The 18646-nt window shown below is 38.8% G+C and overlaps 1 protein-coding gene across 5 annotated transcripts in view; it reads left to right on the top strand.

Annotated features, from left to right (window-relative positions):
• grik1a (glutamate receptor, ionotropic, kainate 1a) overlaps positions 1 to 18236 on the top strand; it is a 35567-nt gene extending 17331 nt beyond the window's left edge. For 3 of the 5 annotated variants that reach the window (XM_019364167.2, XM_005472251.4, XM_003446886.5), the window contains 8 exons: positions 4820 to 4936; positions 5273 to 5476; positions 5850 to 6073; positions 6616 to 6734; positions 8470 to 8687; positions 10113 to 10338; positions 12670 to 12920; positions 15616 to 18236. In XM_019364167.2, the coding sequence (XP_019219712.1) occupies positions 4820 to 4936; positions 5273 to 5476; positions 5850 to 6073; positions 6616 to 6734; positions 8470 to 8687; positions 10113 to 10338; positions 12670 to 12920; positions 15616 to 15783 (1527 nt within the window). In that variant the 3' untranslated portion in view covers positions 15784 to 18236. Of the gene's footprint in view, positions 1 to 4819; positions 4937 to 5272; positions 5477 to 5849; positions 6074 to 6615; positions 6735 to 8469; positions 8688 to 10112; positions 10339 to 12669; positions 12921 to 13611; positions 13781 to 15615 lie in introns of all 5 variants that reach the window. The other 2 variants (XM_005472252.4, XM_013272370.3) reach the window with 1 other exon arrangement.
• The last annotated feature ends 410 nt before the right edge of the window (positions 18237 to 18646 follow it).

The raw sequence follows: 18646 nt of genomic DNA, 5'->3' as shown, positions 1-18646 counted from the left end.
AAAAGAAAGAAACACCAATAATTATATCACCGCCTATGAGCAAGCACTTGGCAGTAGCGGGAAGCTATTTTTCTCTTCCCATCATTCTGGTATGAATACATCTTTGTTTGATTTATCCAAATAATTTGTTTCACAACTGTGCAGGCCCCTTTAGATGTTTTCTTGCAAAGCCTAATCTGGTCGTCTTGCTCTTGAGTGTCATAGATGGTTTGCACCTTTTTGTAAAGCCTGTGTATGTAATGTTATACCTACCTCCTTTAGGGTGTTTTTGACTTGGTTTGATGTTGTGAAGGGATTTTTCTTAATCAAGGAAAGAATTATGCTATGATCCACTTTAGTAGTCTTCGGTGGTCTTTCAGGGCTTTTGGTGTAGCTTGTCAGTGCCTTCTTTTTAAGAATATACCATTTTGTTAATTTGACCACTCTTCAAGTTTTTGCTATGTTTGCAATGGTTTATCAGCCAAACGATGGACTCCTTCCCTTCACTTGCATTAACATATCTTTGGACCTTATATTAAGAGTTCAAGTGACCAGTTACCAAATACAAGTGAAGCACTTTGAATCAACTCCAGATTTTTAACTTGTCATGGAACAATGAGGGAACAGACCTCACCTGGTCATGAGACTGGGTTATCATTTGTCCAATTAGGTTTCAGTTTCTGAACATGGGACACAATGTATAAAAATGGCTGTAATTCCTAAACAGCTAATGTAATACTTTGGTTAAACCTCTTGAATTGAAGCTAAAAGTCTGCACTCCACTGTTGTGGTCTACAGAGGCAAAAACACAAAAATGTGCCATTGTCCAAATACCTTTAGATTTATTTGTACCAAAGATAATCTGGTAAGCATAAACAACACCTCATCTCAAGTTTAAAAACGTTAAATCTATGAAAGGAGTAGATTTACTTTGCTGGCCTTTGATTGGCACAAAAAGCAGTGAACGAGTTATAACACCCTCCGGTGCACTGATTATACACCAAATCAACTTCATAACTCCATCCAGATCCCTTTCTAGTTTAAATTAAGTTCAATTTTAACAGCAATTATGCAAAAGCAATGCTTTGATGATTGAAAGAGCAAATGTTCGATTCATTCATAGCTTCTGCGTCTGTCTCAGTTGTCAGACAGGTATGTAGGCAGGCAGGAACTGGCAATTTGCAAAAGCTCTGATTTATTTGTAATTTTAATTCCATTCAATACCTCCAGTCCTCAAAAGCCTCACCTCAGAGGAAATGCCACTATATAGTAAGCACATCACATAAATTGCCTGGCTTTATGGTCATAAAAAATGAATTATCAGTCCGTTGCAGTTGTGTTAGTTCTTGGGCACTGCAGTGTTAAATACACTCTGAAGAGGATGATGAGACAAAACAAAGTGAAAGTCTCTTGAGAAAAAAAAAGTATTTTCTTTTAAAGTTGTTGACTTCCTTGAAAATATATATTTTTTTCTCCTCAGCTTTCTTGGCCTGGCTTACTAAGTCTGTGGTAACGGTTTTCCACTCTGATTTGGTTCTGGATGAGGATGAGCGTTAGGATTCACAGATAACATTTTCCTCACAGCATATATGAGCGAATTCATGTCAGTTTTTATAGCACACTTAGTTGTTGGGAGCTCCTCTGGTGTACACGATAAAATTGCAAGGCTATACACAGAAAATCCATGACTCGGGGGTTTTAAAGATGCTGGCTGCATGTGGTACGGATGTCCTAGGCTATATTTTAGGATTAATTTCATTGACTTGGCTCGATTGCTCTTTTACCTAAACTTCAAACTGTGCAATCACACTGTTTATACTCGACAGAGGAGAAGCAGCCCTCTACAACAGCATGTAACACAAGCTAAATGATGCAAGACCAAACAATTTTAGACCAAAATACTCTCCACATCTTCAATATTCTCACTCTGACAAATTATCTTTGAGATTGAGGACAATGCAATTAATTCAATCCATCCCCACTCACAGTGTTCCTCATCTGCAGTGTCCACAGATAAGACAGATTTATGGACTCCTTCGCAGAGTGGTCCCTTGCAAAAGTAACTCGGTGGAGATATGGAGTGCTTTTAGCGAGGTTATAAGTGAACACATTTTCCATCAGTCGGACTTGGTTAACAGAATAAGACAGAGTGTAATGAAGAGTGAAAAGCATTTCATCTTTTGGAATAGGTAATCCCACCCAGCCATTTTCAGAAAAATAAATTGTAAAAATAAGACTGTACCTTCTGCAGAGCTCAGTTTAATAAGAGGTACTGATGCGTTCACTTCTCTTCATCCTCTTAGGCAGTGAATGAATGGAGGGGGCATTGTTTCTGAATAAAAATACTAAAAGGCACTGTTTTGTTCACAGAATGACTTGCCAGAGGAGAAAAGCTTATCTGGCACTTGCTTTAGTTTCTATTAACAATAAGGCCTAATAATTTAATGTTCTTAGCTTCATTCCAGACCTGTCATGACCTTTGTTAAAGCAAAGGGATTTGAAAGGTAAAAAAAAAAATCCAGCTGCCAGACATCTGTTCTAATCTGATAACTGTCTGGATTATGCTGCCTGGTCTGATGATTAAGACAATCTCATTCCCAGTTACCATGTTGTCCTCTCTTCCTCCCAACCCTCTCTGCCCTTCTTCTTCTCTTGACTGTTGGTGTAATTTCCCTTTCTCCACTACTTATTTAAGTTTACTAACTGACATTTTTTTAATTAATGTTTGATTATGATATTTTTTTTTTGTAGTTATTAGAAAAAATGCTCAGAAATGTAATAAATCCAAATTAATGCAAAAATAATTTCCCAAAGCCCAGCGTAATATCCTTAGATGTTTCATGTAATGCTTTTCATCATTTAATTTCATGATCACATAAACAAAAAAGACAAAAAAAAATCCCAACAATTCTTATTGTTGGGATTTTTTTTTGTTTTTGTTTTTTTTATCTGAGATGAAGCTGGGTGTTCATCATTGTTAATTTTAATTAAAAATGACTTTTTCTGTCACACTGCTAGTCAACTAATTGTTGTAACACGTGTGCACTGTGTTTCTACTTTTCAGTATTGTATATTTATATATTTAAACTGGGCTTCCCTTTTGCTGTCAGCAGCAGTTATTTCAGGTTAAAGTAAAGGAAGTATTTCAGTAGCATATTCAGTACTGTCCAAAGGTCTTGAGCCATCCCACATTCCTTTATGTTCTTTGTATTGAAACATGTTCAAACATATGTGGAAATAAAACAGGACCAGAGTTTTTATAGTTCTCCCAAACTTAAAAATCAATTCTTGATACGACCACCTTTATTCTTCAACACGCAGCCTGAACTCTCTTAGGAAAGCGCTTTTGTAATTTCTTGAAGTAGTCTTAAGGAATAGTTCTCCAGGCTCCTTTATGGATATTCAGAGTTCCTTGGATGTTGGCTGCACTTTATTCTGTTCTCTGTCAACATGATCCCACACTGCTTTAATAATGTTGAGGTCTGGGCTCTGGGGAGGCCAATCCATGACTGATAGTGCTCTATTGTGTGTTTTTTATCCAGTTTGGCTTTTACTGCATGGCTTCATCTTTCAGCATGAATCATTGTTATGCTGGAAAATGAACAGTAGATGGATCAAATGGGGGCCCAGATGGATCTCTCAGGTCCTGTGTCAAGTCTTAGCTGGATTTCTTTTCCTATTATTTAAGGGAAGAAATAATGCTCATCTTCTGCATAAAGCTACTAGGTCTGCCACATCTTCTTTTGTCTTCTCCCTTTTCATCTGATAACTTTTTGAGAATCAAGTTGTTGGAAAAATACTATTTTATAGCTTTCAAACTGTGTTATCTTTAGCATTTTTGTAGCTAAACATAAGAAATGGGAACGAATGGTATGTTTTTGCAAAATGCTGATGGCGCCTAAAGATAGAATTTAAAATTGTTTCTTTGCTCATATGTATGCTATGTGTATACACAACACTGGTTCATCCCTTGAGTTAGGTGTCTTTTTTAATGCTTGAATGATTTACAGGTCAGTGTTAAGTGGATAAAACAACAACAAAAATAATTTATCTAAAAACAGTCCGGTACAAGGACTGCACTGAAAATGAGTGAAAAAGCCGCCAATGTCCAAATAAACTTTAAAAGACCCTCAGAAAGCCAGGTGAACTATTACTCAAGACCACCTTTTATAAAAAAAACTGCACAAAAGTCTGGCTTCTAGGATGCAAAATACAAAGAAATGAGGGGTGGCTCAAGACTTTCGCACATCGCTGGATGCTACTCAAATACGAGTGCTAACTGATCCAATAATTGTCATAATGAAGTTGTTGTACTCAAAATCTGTTTGGTCCAAACTGCTCCTTCAGTTTCATATTTGCTGTATATAAAATTACATTTTTTAGCACTTTGCCCAAAATCGTCAGAGCAAAGCTCAGCAAAGGGAAATGCTGTAGAATAGTGAATGAAGCAGAAAGTTGAAAAGGAGGCAGGAGTGTCAGGTCTTTTAACCTTTATACTTCTTTTTCATTTTTCTGTTCGGCGAATCAGAAAATATGATTAATATGCGGTGTGTCAGAGCAAGTTCTACTTTCCCATTAAGATTTGGAGATTAAATCAACTTCATTATTCTTTATTTTTCTGAAATAAACGGAGTAATCAGTCAGCCTATTTTCCTACACAGGTGATCGCTAATCATAAAAACGCAGCGTTGTTTAAAGCTTAAACAGAAGTAAAGGTCTATACGCTGCAATTTTGTCAGTCTTACACAGTGACTCCAGAAGGTGTCAAATGTAACATCCTGTGTTTGATCAAAGGAGCAAATGTGGTTCAATAATTCTGAAGCCCTGTTTGCCTTTGCAGATTGCTGTGTGGAACTCGTACAGGGGGATGAACCTGACGGAGGAGTCCAGGCGAGACAAGAATAACAATGTGACAGACTCTCTGGCTAACAGGACTCTCATTGTCACCACAATACTGGTGAGTAGGAAGGTTAAACAGAGGACAGCTTAGAAAGAAGAAGGGAAGCACATATGAGATATGGTTAATGTAGATAGGGGGAACAATAGATGGGAATGCAATGAAAAAGGAGAAGGATACAAAGAAAGAAAGTGGTGTTTAGGAGATGTGGCTGCACAGTTTTTGTCTAGTTTTGTCAGCACAGAGTGAAGCCGATTCTTTATTAATCCCATCCATAAAATATTTGCACGTGCTCATGCAAATGGTCTTCAAACTAGTTCATTTAAGATACTAAGCATCAAAAAGGGTCAGAATAAAGAATATATCATAAAAAGATTAATACATTGTTTTACACAGGAAAATCCTTACGTGATGTTGAGAAAGTCAGACAAGGAGCTGGTTGGGAATGATCGCTACGAAGGCTACTGTCTGGACCTTTTGAAGGAGCTCTCAAACATCTTGGGTTTTACGTATGAAGTCAGACTGGTGGCTGATGGGAAATATGGAGCCCAGAATGATAAAGGAGAGTGGAACGGGATGGTCCGGGAGCTGATCGACCATGTGAGTTGCTAGATAACATGTAAACCCCTCAAATTAAATTGGCAAATAAAGTAGAGTAACGTTTTCCATGGCTGAATTCACAGATTTCATTCAAGCCTGTTTGCAGGCCTTGTTTAAAGACCAGTACAAGCTTCTTTCTTTGATAAAAATCAATGCTCCCTCTGGCTATATTAACAAGGCTTCTAACAAAAAAAGCTATCTGATCAGAGTTATGAGCTATAAATGAATATTACATTGCTTTCTAACAGTTTTCTCAAGTAAAGAAAATCTTTTAATGAGGTGTATTCATCATGTGAATACTGATGCACCGATGAGAGCCCTTGAACAGTGCTCACGTTACCTGCAGTGGGTTACTTTTGTTTGGTTCTTTTAGGTTGCAGACCTTGCCGTGGCTCCCTTAACCATCACCTATGTCAGAGAGAAAGTTATCGACTTCTCCAAGCCCTTCATGACCTTAGGCATCAGTATCTTGTACCGGAAACCTAACGGCACCAATCCAGGCGTGTTCTCATTTCTTAATCCCCTGTCTCCGGACATCTGGATGTACGTGCTGCTGGCCTGCACAGGGGTCAGCTGCGTCCTCTTTGTGATTGCCAGGTGAGAGGATCCACTGATGCTTGAGGGGACAAGCTGAGGTGTGATGAACTGTCCAAAGCCCCAGCTCAGCTTTGCCACACTTTTCTTTTGTTACTAAGGAATGCCACCACAGAGCTTTTTAGAACAATAAAAAGTGAGCGAGCCTGACAAGAATCACAAATCAGCTGTGATGTTTTGGCTCGGCTATATTTTAGCAAATTTCTGCTACTCAGAAATAACGGAAAGTGTGCTTTTAGCCATCAGCTGCCAGAGTGGATTTGATTGTGGCTGTTAAGTAGCTGGGAGTAATTGCAAACTCTCCACCTTTTTCTACGGTAGTACGAAAAGGAAATCTGCCAGCTGGTTGCACCTTGCAACCTGTAAGTGAAAATGAAAATGTGAGACTCAAAATGCGTGTTTTGCATTCTGTGAAAGTGCAGATTGCACCAAAGCACTAATGGAAGCCTGTTTAATGTGAACTGCATGACTGAATTATGATTACCTGCAGCACACTGGTTCCATACTTCTTTTAATCTGGCTTCCTTTCTGTCATTGTCTTGCAGGTTTACTCCTTACGAGTGGTACAACCCACACCCGTGCAACCCGTCCTCGACTCTAATTCAGAACAATTTCACTTTACTCAACAGTTTCTGGTTTGGAGTTGGAGCGCTCATGCGGCAAAGTAAACTGTTATTTTTATATAGTCGGTTGATGAAAGTACTTGTATGTTGACTGTCAAATTAACAAAATGCTTTGGTATGTACGGAGTCTTTGACAATCATGAAGAACGTGTTTCTGTTCAGACACCTGGCAAAACGTGCATTTACCAACATGTGTGTGCTTTAAAATTTTATACTATTAGTGTGACCCTGCATTCAGAACAAATCAGAGGCCACGTGGATATCAGTACTATTATTAATTTGGGACTCACTTTGGAAACAACCTTCACTGCAGTTTTTGGTAGTTCTGCAGTGGCTTTGTTTTTCCCCAAAAAATAATAACCTAAAAATATTTGTGCATTCTTAAAAATTTTGTCAGTTCATTGTTTTGGTTTTTCAAAAATCAACTTTCTTGTATTTTTGGTGCTTTTTTAAAATATGGTTTTGAGCTCAGACAGATTTGATCTCACTCTTTGTACACTGTGTACTCAGCAGCACACAGCAGACAGACAGTTAGCACAAAGCTGGTGAACATAACAAGAACCCACTATTTCCCTCTTGTTTGCAGAGACCACATCAGTTAAATGTTTGATTTAAATTTATCAGGTTAGGACACACACACAAACCAAAAATGCTATTGTTTAAAAAGTTCAAACTTTCCTAATAGCAGCAGAAAGAACTGGGGTCTTACTGCAGAGCTACAGTAAATGAACATCCTGCACAGCAGCGCTGCTGTGAGCTGTTTAATGCCAAACATCAATATTTTTCCTATTTTCTTTGAATGCCCTTTCCATGTATCCTGGCTCCAGTTCACATGAAATGCATCCAAACCCTATTATAAGAATGATGTTGCACATCATAGAGACTTTATCTCTCTAAAGGCAGGAGATTTGGGCAGACAAATCCTGACGTGCCTGATTGAGTGGTCAGCAAACCCACTGACAATATCAGCCGAGTGCAAGCCAAGTGTAACTATCAGTAAGCTATGTGTGTAATTTGTTAGCTCTTTAGAAAGGCAGAAAATGAAGAGATGAGCAAGTGTGGCTCATTTTGGATTCGTGCAAATTTCAATGTTGGTTTATTTTCTTATCTGTAAATCAGATTGCTGATAAACCTTTAATTTCATGTCTCCTGCTGCACTGATTCCCTTTCAGCATTTATCAAAAAACAAGCTCAGGCAGGTTTTATACTCTCCGCACTGTAAGCTGCATATGCGCTGTATTCTGCATATGAGCTTTTTGATGCTGTGGGTTCTTCTCTAGAAGCACATTTAGGGATTCTTTTCACTCAGAGTGAATAAAAAAAAAAAACTAGCACAGATGAATCCAAACCTCAAACCCTAAAAGTGGCAAATGTATTCTCCAGTTATCTGAATATTTTTTTCCCCAATTTCCTTCAAATAAAAAGATAAAGCACTTTGGTTATTTTGCAGGTTAAGTGTTGCACTTCATTACTTTTTACATGTGCTGCTACATTTTCTTTACCTTGAGCTTCAGATCTTCTAAAGTGTACCGTTGTATTTACAGTGAATCTCACAATTAGGATTAAGAAAAAATAGGGCGATTAAGAACAATGTAAATTGGTTTCTCCCATCTTTTATACATGCAAACAACACCTATTATTATTATTCTAAATTCACTATTCTGGTATTAACAAATAGATTCCTGCATTATCAACAATGTTTCTCACTCTCCCTTTCTTAAACCTTTACCACATGTGCTTGTTCTTAACCCTTTTTTCTCTTTTCCGTGCTTCCAGGCTCAGAGTTGATGCCTAAAGCTCTATCCACACGTATAGTTGGTGGCATCTGGTGGTTTTTTACCTTAATCATCATCTCATCCTATACGGCCAACTTGGCAGCCTTCCTCACGGTGGAACGAATGGACGCACCCATCGACTCAGCAGATGACCTGGCGAAGCAGACCAGGATTGAATATGGGGCAGTTAGGGATGGATCCACTATGACTTTTTTCAAGGTAAACCTGCTGTAGTGTCTAGTATGAGGCTTTTAGAAATATGTGACGCAATATGTATTACATTATATAATCTGTCTTTCAAGTGTTTTTCTCTCTCTTTATGTTTGTGTTAAGCTGTTGGTCCTGTGAAAGTACTATATGTTTTCTACGGTGACAAACTGAATATGTGGTAATGCTGCTGCAGAGGAAAGTGATTTTTCACACTGAATGCAAAGCATACATATTTGATTTTTGTATTCTTTAAGAAAATGTTTTGTTATCTTTCGGTAAAACCAAGTGCTTGCAAAAGGCTGTTTGTCCATCCATTTATTTTTTTCCATTTCTCTCCAATTCGGGGTTACATGCGTGCAGCAGGCTATACCAACTGTGCAAAAAGCAGGATTCACCCAGGACAGGTCACTGTTGGTTAATCACAGGGAGACAAAGAACCATTCATATCTATTGCCAGTTATCCTAATGAGCATGTTTGTAGATTGTGGGAGGAGGCCAGAATCCCCAGAGAAGATCGTCAGCTGGCTGGTGGATTCAAACCCAGGACGTTATTGCTATGGTGTGACAGTTCAGCCCATAGCAATAACATCCATAGCAATATTTCATATTTCTTAAAACTATGAGGTTTTAATAGCTCAGGAGTCATAGTACCAACCAAAATTAACATCAGCCATTGGGCATAGCCTTAGTGCTCATCTCTCATAAATTTGTAATTTACCTTTGTCAAAATGAGTTTATTACAGTTTCTCAACATAATTCACGGGAACAGATACTTCTTAAAATCATATAATTTCCTTCCTGTATCATCCTGCATTTTTGCCAAAATTCTGTTATAATGAAAATAAAAATAAATAAATAAATAAATTCTTTCATGGCTGGTGATGTGAATCCATCAAGAAGGATTGTATGATGGGAAATGGAGAAGATGCATATCGAGAATTTGGGAGTGTCTGTGTTGAAGTATACGGTAATTTGTAAGTTCCTATTATATAATGCATTAGTGTACTAGTGTCCTTGGGTGGGCTGTCACTTCCTTGCCTCACAGCTACCCTCGCTCTGTGCCTCCTGTGGCTCAGCAGGGGTGATCCATGCACGGCTTTATCCTCCCAGATTGCAGCCAGTGATTATGGCTGCCTCGATAGGAAGAAGCAGGCTGTGTTGATGGCTTGAACAAATTGAATCAGCTGGAGGAGATTTAGAACACAGCTGTCCCATTTTCTCTGACTGAGCAAAGCGAAACACACACTCACACATCGACTGAGACTCCCGCTGAAACACAGTCCCACACAGCTTGCTTGTTAAACTTGTATGCATTTATGGAAGCGTTGAAATCCAGTTAAGCACATATAACTGCGCTTGTGTAGACACAAACGCACATAGTCTATTTTAAACACTGTACACTTTTTATTAACTTTTGGCTGCTTTGCTCCTTAGAAATCAAAGATCTCCACTTATGAGAAGATGTGGGCCTTTATGAGCAGCAGGAAGAACACCGCTTTGGTTAAGAACAACAGAGAAGGTATCACCCGCGTCTTGACGACAGACTACGCCATGCTGATGGAGTCCACCAGCATCGAGTACATCAGCCAGAGGAACTGCAACCTCACACAGATTGGGGGTCTCATAGACTCCAAGGGCTATGGAGTGGGAACACCTATTGGTAGGACGAACGGGAAAGATGTTTATGCCTCAACATCATCTTTGTCACTTAGCCCTGAATGAAAAGCCCCTGAAAAAGTAAAGAAAAAAAGTCATGTAGAGTCACATATTTTGAATTGAAGGAAACCCAAACTCCTCATGTTTGACATATTTCACTGCAGCAAGACTCATTTCTTATTAAATAAATATATTAATTAAAACAAGCCATAGACAATTACTGCATATTTTCAAGCACATCAAATTCAATTCTGATTAAAAGATTCTGGTGGTCTTGTTTTACTAGAAAATATTTTTTATAGTAGCGTCTGTAAATGAATGTTTTGCATGAGAGATAGAAATTTTTATTTCATTAGGAATTTGCATATTTTTCTCAGGAGTTCAAGTGCAGAGCAGCTACCCTTTATCCTCAAAATGCAAATACCCTTCCATCAGAAAGCTCTGCCAGCTGTAAGGCTTCAGGCCAGTTTGTTAGAATTTGAACTGGAAGCAAGTCAACTTCTGCACTTGATGTCAGGACTGTTGGATGTTTACTCAAGCAATACTTAATATATATCTCTCTTTCTTCTCTTTTCTTATCAAGATGCAAAGGTATTGCAACTGATGTAGGTTTAAAACCCTCCGTCAGAGATTCAGGCTCATTTGATAACAGCAGGCCAACCTGATAAACCTGTTAATTTTCACTCTGCTGCTCCTGTAGAAAACATTCTGCATTGTTAAAAATATTAAAGGCCACCACAGAATGGAGGAGCATCTGCAGCATAGTATGACAGAGAGGGCCAATAAACAGAAAGCCTCCCTGGGTAGTTAAGTTGGCACTAACCCTTCTTGTACAGGATTTTTCTAATCCAGTCCAGTTTGATGTTGACCTATTATTTCTCAGAATTCAGTTTCACTTCCCTGCTGGCCAAAAAAGCACAAAAATGAGATGTGCATAGAGTGGTAAAAGGAGGAGAAATGACAAACCATTATCTAGGAGGGCCAGACCAGGACCAGTCCCTCTAAATACTTTTTTGCTGTTGTAGTGGAGTGGAGTGGTATGGTGTGTTTGCTAGGATGTTTTTTTCAGAGCACGGGAACTTGGTACATGGTCAGGTTTAGGTTAAAGACATCCTTAAGAGATAAACACAGATGAGCGGCTCACTGCTTTAGGCTAAAGCCCTCAGAGCAGAGGCAGCTGTGCCCACGCTGTGCTAACAAGTTAGTCCATTCAGTGCTTTTCTCAACTGATCAATAGGCTCTGATGGAGTGAAAGTTGTGTATGGGTGTGGAAGTAGAGTAGGAAAGGGGGGGGTGCAGAAAGTAACAGGGAATAGTGATAATAGGGTGTAAGAGTTCTTAATACTGTTTAAGAATTCTTAAACCTCATAGATATATATATATATATATATCAAAGAATGTCGGCTAGTTTTACTCAATAAAAATGTACAAAACTCTGTATACTGCAATGTAAGCTCCAACAAGGCAAAAACAACAACAACAGAAAAGACAAACAAGGAAAAAAAAGTCTCCTTAACATCTTCCAGAGCTGGTCAACCTGAAAAGCCCAGTGTAGTACAGACAAAAAAGCTATTCTGGGAAATCTTGTGTGCAGCCTGTAGCTATGTTCTTTCTTTCTTCGCAAACTAAACACAACTCTTTTGCAGCACTTCTCACAGGCCAAAAGGTGTGACATACTGTTCTCACACGCAAAAAATACCTTCCAAATTTAGCGGCTGGAGAAAGAAAGATATTGCCTGTGTTTAGTTTTTTAGACTTTTTAGTTTCTTGTAATCTCAAACGCGTAGGAAAATAAAATAAAAATGCGCACAATCTCATGCAAGTGGTGACTGCCATAATGTTCACCTGCATGTGGGTGGAGTTGCAGCTAATTGTTATTATTATTCCTGTTCTGCTCATCAAATTATGGGGAATCAGGTGGAAAATAGTCTCCATTACTTAGTATTACACACTCGGATCACTTAGATAAATCCTGCTTTAACATGAGAATGTGCCCTGGCCATCACATAGGAATGATTTGACATGTTTTGACTTGCATGTGACATATTTTTTCCACTTGCTAAGTCATAACTAAGGTTATGACTTAGTCTTATGTCACATAAAAGTAAGGCTGCAGTTTTGTGGACTGTGGGTGTTTTTGAAAAAAAAAAAAACTACTTTAGAAAAACAAAGAAAAACACAATAAATATTATATCCAATTTAAGAGCATGGATATTTAATGCTAGATAATGGTATTCATCAACAAATAATAATGAGCAAATAGTGGCATATAAATGTAGTGATGTAAACTGTAAAGATTGACTTTAAAGACTTTTTCTACCTTCCCCCTCACCAGGTTCTCCTTACAGGGATAAAGTGACCATTGCCATCCTTCAGCTCCAGGAGGAAGGGAAACTGCACATGATGAAAGAGAAGTGGTGGAGAGGAAACGGCTGTCCAGAAGAGGACAACAAGGAAGCCAATGCCTTGGGCGTGGAAAACATTGGCGGTATCTTCATTGTCCTGGCTGCCGGTCTGGTTCTCTCTGTGTTCGTGGCCATTGGAGAGTTCATCTACAAGGCCCGCAGGAACGCCGACATAGAGGAGGTAAGTGAGGTGATGCTATAAACTGATGTGTGATGATGCGAAATGACCAGATTACGGGTTTGCTCTGAGCAGAGTTTTCTTTTGGTTTTTTTTATTAGAAAAGAGCTAGTTTTTCTGTAGATTGTTTAAAAGCAGAAGTGATCAAGGTCTGACAACAAGTGGGGACTGACAACGAGCAAAATTTTGTTCAGTACTCATTTTGCATGTTGGAAATTATGTTTTTTGTTGAAATCATTGGCTCATCTGAGTGATATTACTCAAATTAAAATTTGCAATTGCTGCCGGCGTCTTGGCTAGACAGTCATTGGAATGATTTGTGACTTATTACTTTGACACAGTGAATGCTGGGTTTTGATAGAACTAGAAATTGCAGTCAACTAAAACACAAAGGTCTGTGTGGGGTTTTTTTTTACATACTTCAAATATCCTTCAGTTCACATGATTATAATCTTCTTTTTGGAGGTAACAAATATATTTTTCAAGAAAAGCATACCATTTCACACCTAACAAAGGCAGTATTACATCATGAAAGATCAGCAATGCCATGCACATGATTCGTGTTTTCAGTCTGCCTTATTTTTCTTTCTTTCATGTTGTTTCCATATTTTTATTTATTATCAGAATATTTTTTTCGAAGTCAGTTTTTCTGTGTTATCTTTTCTCATCCATCCCTTTTTTTTCTTTGCATCAGGCATTTTGTTTCTTTTATGGGGTGCAGTCTCGTCAGTTTCAGCGGCGTGGCTCCACCTCCTCCTCTGGCACTTCCTTATCTACAGATCTAGAGAGCGGCAGGCTACTGGGCGATGACACTGAGTAGCCATGGCAACACAAATACACCACATGCTCACTCTTATTGATAGGTTTGTAACTGGGTGTCCTTCTCCCTGCCACTGTTCCCAAAATATGCCAGCATAGCTAAACCTTCAACCTTCAGCTTCACCTAATCCTGTAATCATTTCTATAGTTGACCTTTTTTTCCTTCAGCATGTACCTGCAGAGTGCTTGTTTATTTCCAAAGTGCTCCCACCACCCTCCCTCATACAGAGTTTAGCTTAATAAAATGATATAGTTCTCTTGAAACTTAACACTACAATTTCAGTAGTTGGGTTTACAGTACTTGCAAGTTGTTTCTGTGCAGAGGTAGCATCGTGCTGGCGTGTCTCCATGATGACTTGGCGTCCCCTCTCATTTGTATGCTGTTTCTTATCTGTAAGGAGCAAATTAATGATTAGAGCCTTAAAATACAGCCTCCGTCCCAGAAAGCACTCAAAATATTTGCACATTTTTGGTCATGTGGAGTCTAAAAATCCTAAAAATTCAATATAGCTTTAAATTACAGCACCTAGTTTTACAATGAGCATTAAATGTGGCGCTATACTGATGTTTTCTTCACTCTGGTTAAGTACCCTTTCTATTGGCAGTGTAGTCTCAGTAGACTTTTGTGTATACTCTCAATGCCTTTTGGGAAATCAAAAGATAGGAAAACTTATTTGAATATTTCCTCCTCATTAAGCTCATTAGTAGACTGGTTTGGTTGGCTGAGGTTAGGATAACAGTGACTGAACAATGTGTTGAGTTAAGATGTCCCTTGACACAAATCCGGGGCCAGAAGTAAAGTCGTCCTTTCATTAATAACTTATATTACTGCAGAGAATTCTCAGCGAGGAAATGATGGATGGTATTGCAGAGGAAAATAATTTTCACTTTATCCCTGGACTGACCTTGTGTTCCTTTTTTTCTCTGAAAGGTAGTATGAGAGTGAATGCAATATTCAGTCAGATAAAGCAAATATTAACTACTACTGTGAATTAATAACTTTACTACTGTTACAGGGCATACAATTGGTGCATGCAACGAGTGCATATCCTACAACCTACTTAGTAATTTGATAAGATACTTAAATTATACCAGAATTAACATTGTATTTAATGTATGCATGTCCAGTGATAACTTGTACTAAGACTGATTGGGACCAAGAGTCAATGAATTTGCACAAGTAAAGTAAATATAACTTTTTTTTCTTTTCTTTTTTTTTTAGTTGTAATCAGGTATGATTTTGTTTTTACAACTAGTCACCAAAAAACTTGAATTGTCAATTGTTCAGGTCAAAAGAGAAGACGTTTTTTTCTGGTATTAATAGGAAACCCATACTAGATCAAGAAGCCCGAAGCCCACGGATGGAACAGGAAGGTTTTCTTCTATGTTGTAAAGCTCAGCAGATAAAAACTGGATGACTTTCTGCTGTGAATTATGATTTCATGAGCACGTCATCCACAGTAGGGCAAAATAAAAGGCAAATAACCGCGATTGAAGATTAATGTGTTCAATGCAATGTACTATTCTACAGATTCAGATAAGCCTGAGGCTTTTCATTTCAGATGGCCTTCTTTTTGATAATTTCAAATAATTACCATACTATAAATCCATAGCTCCCTGCAATAGAATGCACAGCAGACACTGTGCTTTATCGCTCATGTCAGTAATTGGTTTTCATGATGAGACAACAGAGTTTATAAGTGTTTCACAACTCTTTCTGAAAATTTACAATATATGTGAGTTTTCCCATTCCTGGTCATCTGACTCAAACCAATTCTCTAATTCATCTTCACCCAAACTCCTAGTAGCATGTATCTACTGGAAATCAGTTTATTTTGGTGTCTTAACTCCAGCCTTTAATTGTTTATCTCTCTGGCAGTGCGTGTCTTTTAGCGCCGTGATGGAAGACTTGGGGATCTCCCTGCAGTGTTACAAAGGCATCCGGAGGAGGTCACGACCTCACGGCGGTGCAAGGTCAGCTTGCATCTTCTGTCAACCCAAACGTACTTCAAAGAGGGAGGCAGCGAGACGAGATTCCAGCACTTAAGCTTTGAATCAGAAAAGAAATGGAAATGCAGAGACTGGTATCTGATCATGTTCCAGTTCTCTTATTTTTTTTGTGTGGGCCACCAGCAGATATGACGTTATTTCCTCAGCACCTCTAGACTGCTTGTGTATGGATAACGCATTAAATACTGTACCGTAAATGTAGTTGACAACACTGTAGCCTTGTATCAACATTAATAATGTTAAAACAGGTGATGACCACAAGAATGAAATCCCTGTCATTGTGTAAACCATCGATGTTCCCTCACGGCTGTAGTTTGGTTTAAGGCGTCTGCAGAGTTGAATCTGTAGACTTTATAGAACCTCCCATCGTTTAATGACAAAACTTCACTGATTTTAACAATAAAAAGACTTTTGCATTTTTTTAAATGGTTTTAAATGATTTCTTGCTCTTGTTTCCTGCTGGCAGCAGTGTGTGTGCGTTTCTTGTAGGCACACACTGAAGTAGCTTCAGAGAGGATTGCTGAGCCAACGCTGACCAGCGAAAAGAGATAACGACCTCTAAGGAAAGACACAAACACACCTGCTGTTTTATAGCCTTCCAGCACCAGCATCTCAAACATCAATCCTGACACACAAACACACACACACACACAGACGCCCGTACTCCTTACAAACACCTGTGATCATGATGTTATCCCGGAGATGGATCAGAAAAAGAACATAATACTGGGAGAAGGGAAGGACAAAGTGAGAAGGACGTTTTATAATGCCGTAAGCTGTAAGGAGGTCAAAGTCAAACAGTTTTTTCCTTCCCTTGAGAGTAACAGTCTTGTTTTTCAATAAGCCTCCTTTTTTTCAGCTTGTATTTGTCAAATCTGACAACGTTAGGAGAAATCGTGTCTTCCAGGAGTGACAGTGGATCCCAGTGGATGTTTGCATGCCACAATGAGATTTGTTACATTTAAGTACATTTTAAGCTTGACATGCACGCTGCAGCAGACCCATCAGCAGATTTAGAATTTACAGCACCAAGCCTCAGATTGAACCATAAAATTAATAAAAGCCTTTATTTTGGAAATACAGAATATTCCCATTAGTATTCTTTATAAAAGCCTGGTTTTAGGGATGGAGGCTTATGACAGCTTCATTTAAATTTCATATTGTTTGACTACTTTACACATTCAGTGTGCCTTTATTCCCCTCTCTTACTCAAACAAGAGAGATGTCTCATCTGACAGGTGAGGATTATGCTAATGAAAAATGTTCTTAGGAGCCTCAGCAGTATTATCTCTCAGCATTACTAACTAATTCACGCACCCCTGCTGGAACTCTACTCCTGAGGGCACGGTGAAGGATACCAACTTTGACACTTGACACACATCAAACGGATACACGGCACGGCACTGATTAACATATGTGACAACAACATCTTTACTGACAAATCCAACTCTCATTCCCACTTTGGTCAGTCCCCATGTTACAGTAGAAGCTTCCCCATATCAACTTTTGTTTCTGTTCTCTTGAACTTTCTTTAAGATCAAAGACATGAATAACCAGCTCTTACCCAACCGGTTTACTTTTCATGACTGTGTCCTCCGTTTAACATTTGAGGCTTTCCACTCACCTGCCCTGAACTCTAACTGGGTGTGTGCTCTGTCCACCTTTGTGCCTGAAGCCATCAGCTGTTCCTTGCTTTCAGTTATTGTGTAAACATTACTGCAATCAGGTTTAGACTTAACTCCAGAGTATTACAAACCAAATATTGGTAAGGAAGCAATTCCAAGGGGACAGAAACTAAGACAAACTGTTAATAGATCATCTTAAAGTTTGAGTCTTGATAATGTCAAGACATTCAAACTGACCCTCACTTCCCTGATCTTAGCAGCTAATGCAATGACATTTCAAACAGGACAGAGCACTAAATGCTGTAAATAGCTTATAAATTGTTGGAGTCAGAGGTTTTGTGCTGTAATTTCTCTCTGTAGACTCTGTATGCTGGTTTGTGTGTATCCTGAGGGAATTCAACCAAGCGTTTCTTAATCTCTTCATGTAATGAGTTTTCTCTTTTTTGGTATTCAGATTAATTCTGGGATTGGGCTCAGTCCAATGTAATAGCGTTAGGTTGCCTCTAATCTCCTAACCCCATAATTCTTAATCAAAACCAAAGGCAGTATTTTTTTTATCATTATCTAATCCATCACGAATGAGGCCATGGATTACAACTCCAACCTTGGCATGCTCCTAAACTGACCGTTATTGCTAAGCCAGGATGACCTCACCTGACTAATGCTCTGTTGTCTTAGGCTTAAACTCTTTGTGGCAATGATCTCAAAGCACAGAGCTCTCAACCTGGGGAGGTGAAAGAGAGATGTGGAGACATGAAGGGATTGTGGCATCTGTCTGTTTTTGCTGTCAGTAAGTTTGAAGTTGTGGGGGAAGAAGAAAGCTGTCAGAAAGCCTTCAGAAAACAAATAAAAAAAGGGTAAATTACAGAGCCTGCTGTTTTCCATTCAATGTCAAAATGGAGAAGTGGAATGCCCTTTCTCTAAGGTATTTTTGAGAGCCTTTAACAAAGAACGGGAAAAACTCAGCAGGACAAAGTTTAGATTTCATTTCATCACATTTCTGGAGAAAAGCTTGTTTCTCACCAATTTAAGTCCTTCAAACCTGTCAGGCTTGGTCCATGCATTACAATATAAAGCTCTCGACTGTACATGGAAGTACAGAAGGCTCAAATCTAAATAATGACTGCGGAATAAAAGAGGCACAGACATTTGAGTGCGTCCCATCCATCACAATGTAATGAACAGTCTCTGGGGCTGATAAGGCACATCTCTGTCAACCTTCCTGTCAATGAAGACAAACGAGAGGGAGGAGGACTCTTAGAGGCGCAGAGCATT

The sequence above is a fragment of the Oreochromis niloticus genome, linkage group LG10 (genome assembly GCF_001858045.2).
Source record: "Oreochromis niloticus isolate F11D_XX linkage group LG10, O_niloticus_UMD_NMBU, whole genome shotgun sequence".
Taxonomy (NCBI): domain Eukaryota; kingdom Metazoa; phylum Chordata; class Actinopteri; order Cichliformes; family Cichlidae; genus Oreochromis; species Oreochromis niloticus.
The sequence above is the reverse complement of the archived record's forward strand: the minus strand, read 5'-3'. Positions and strand labels throughout refer to the sequence as shown.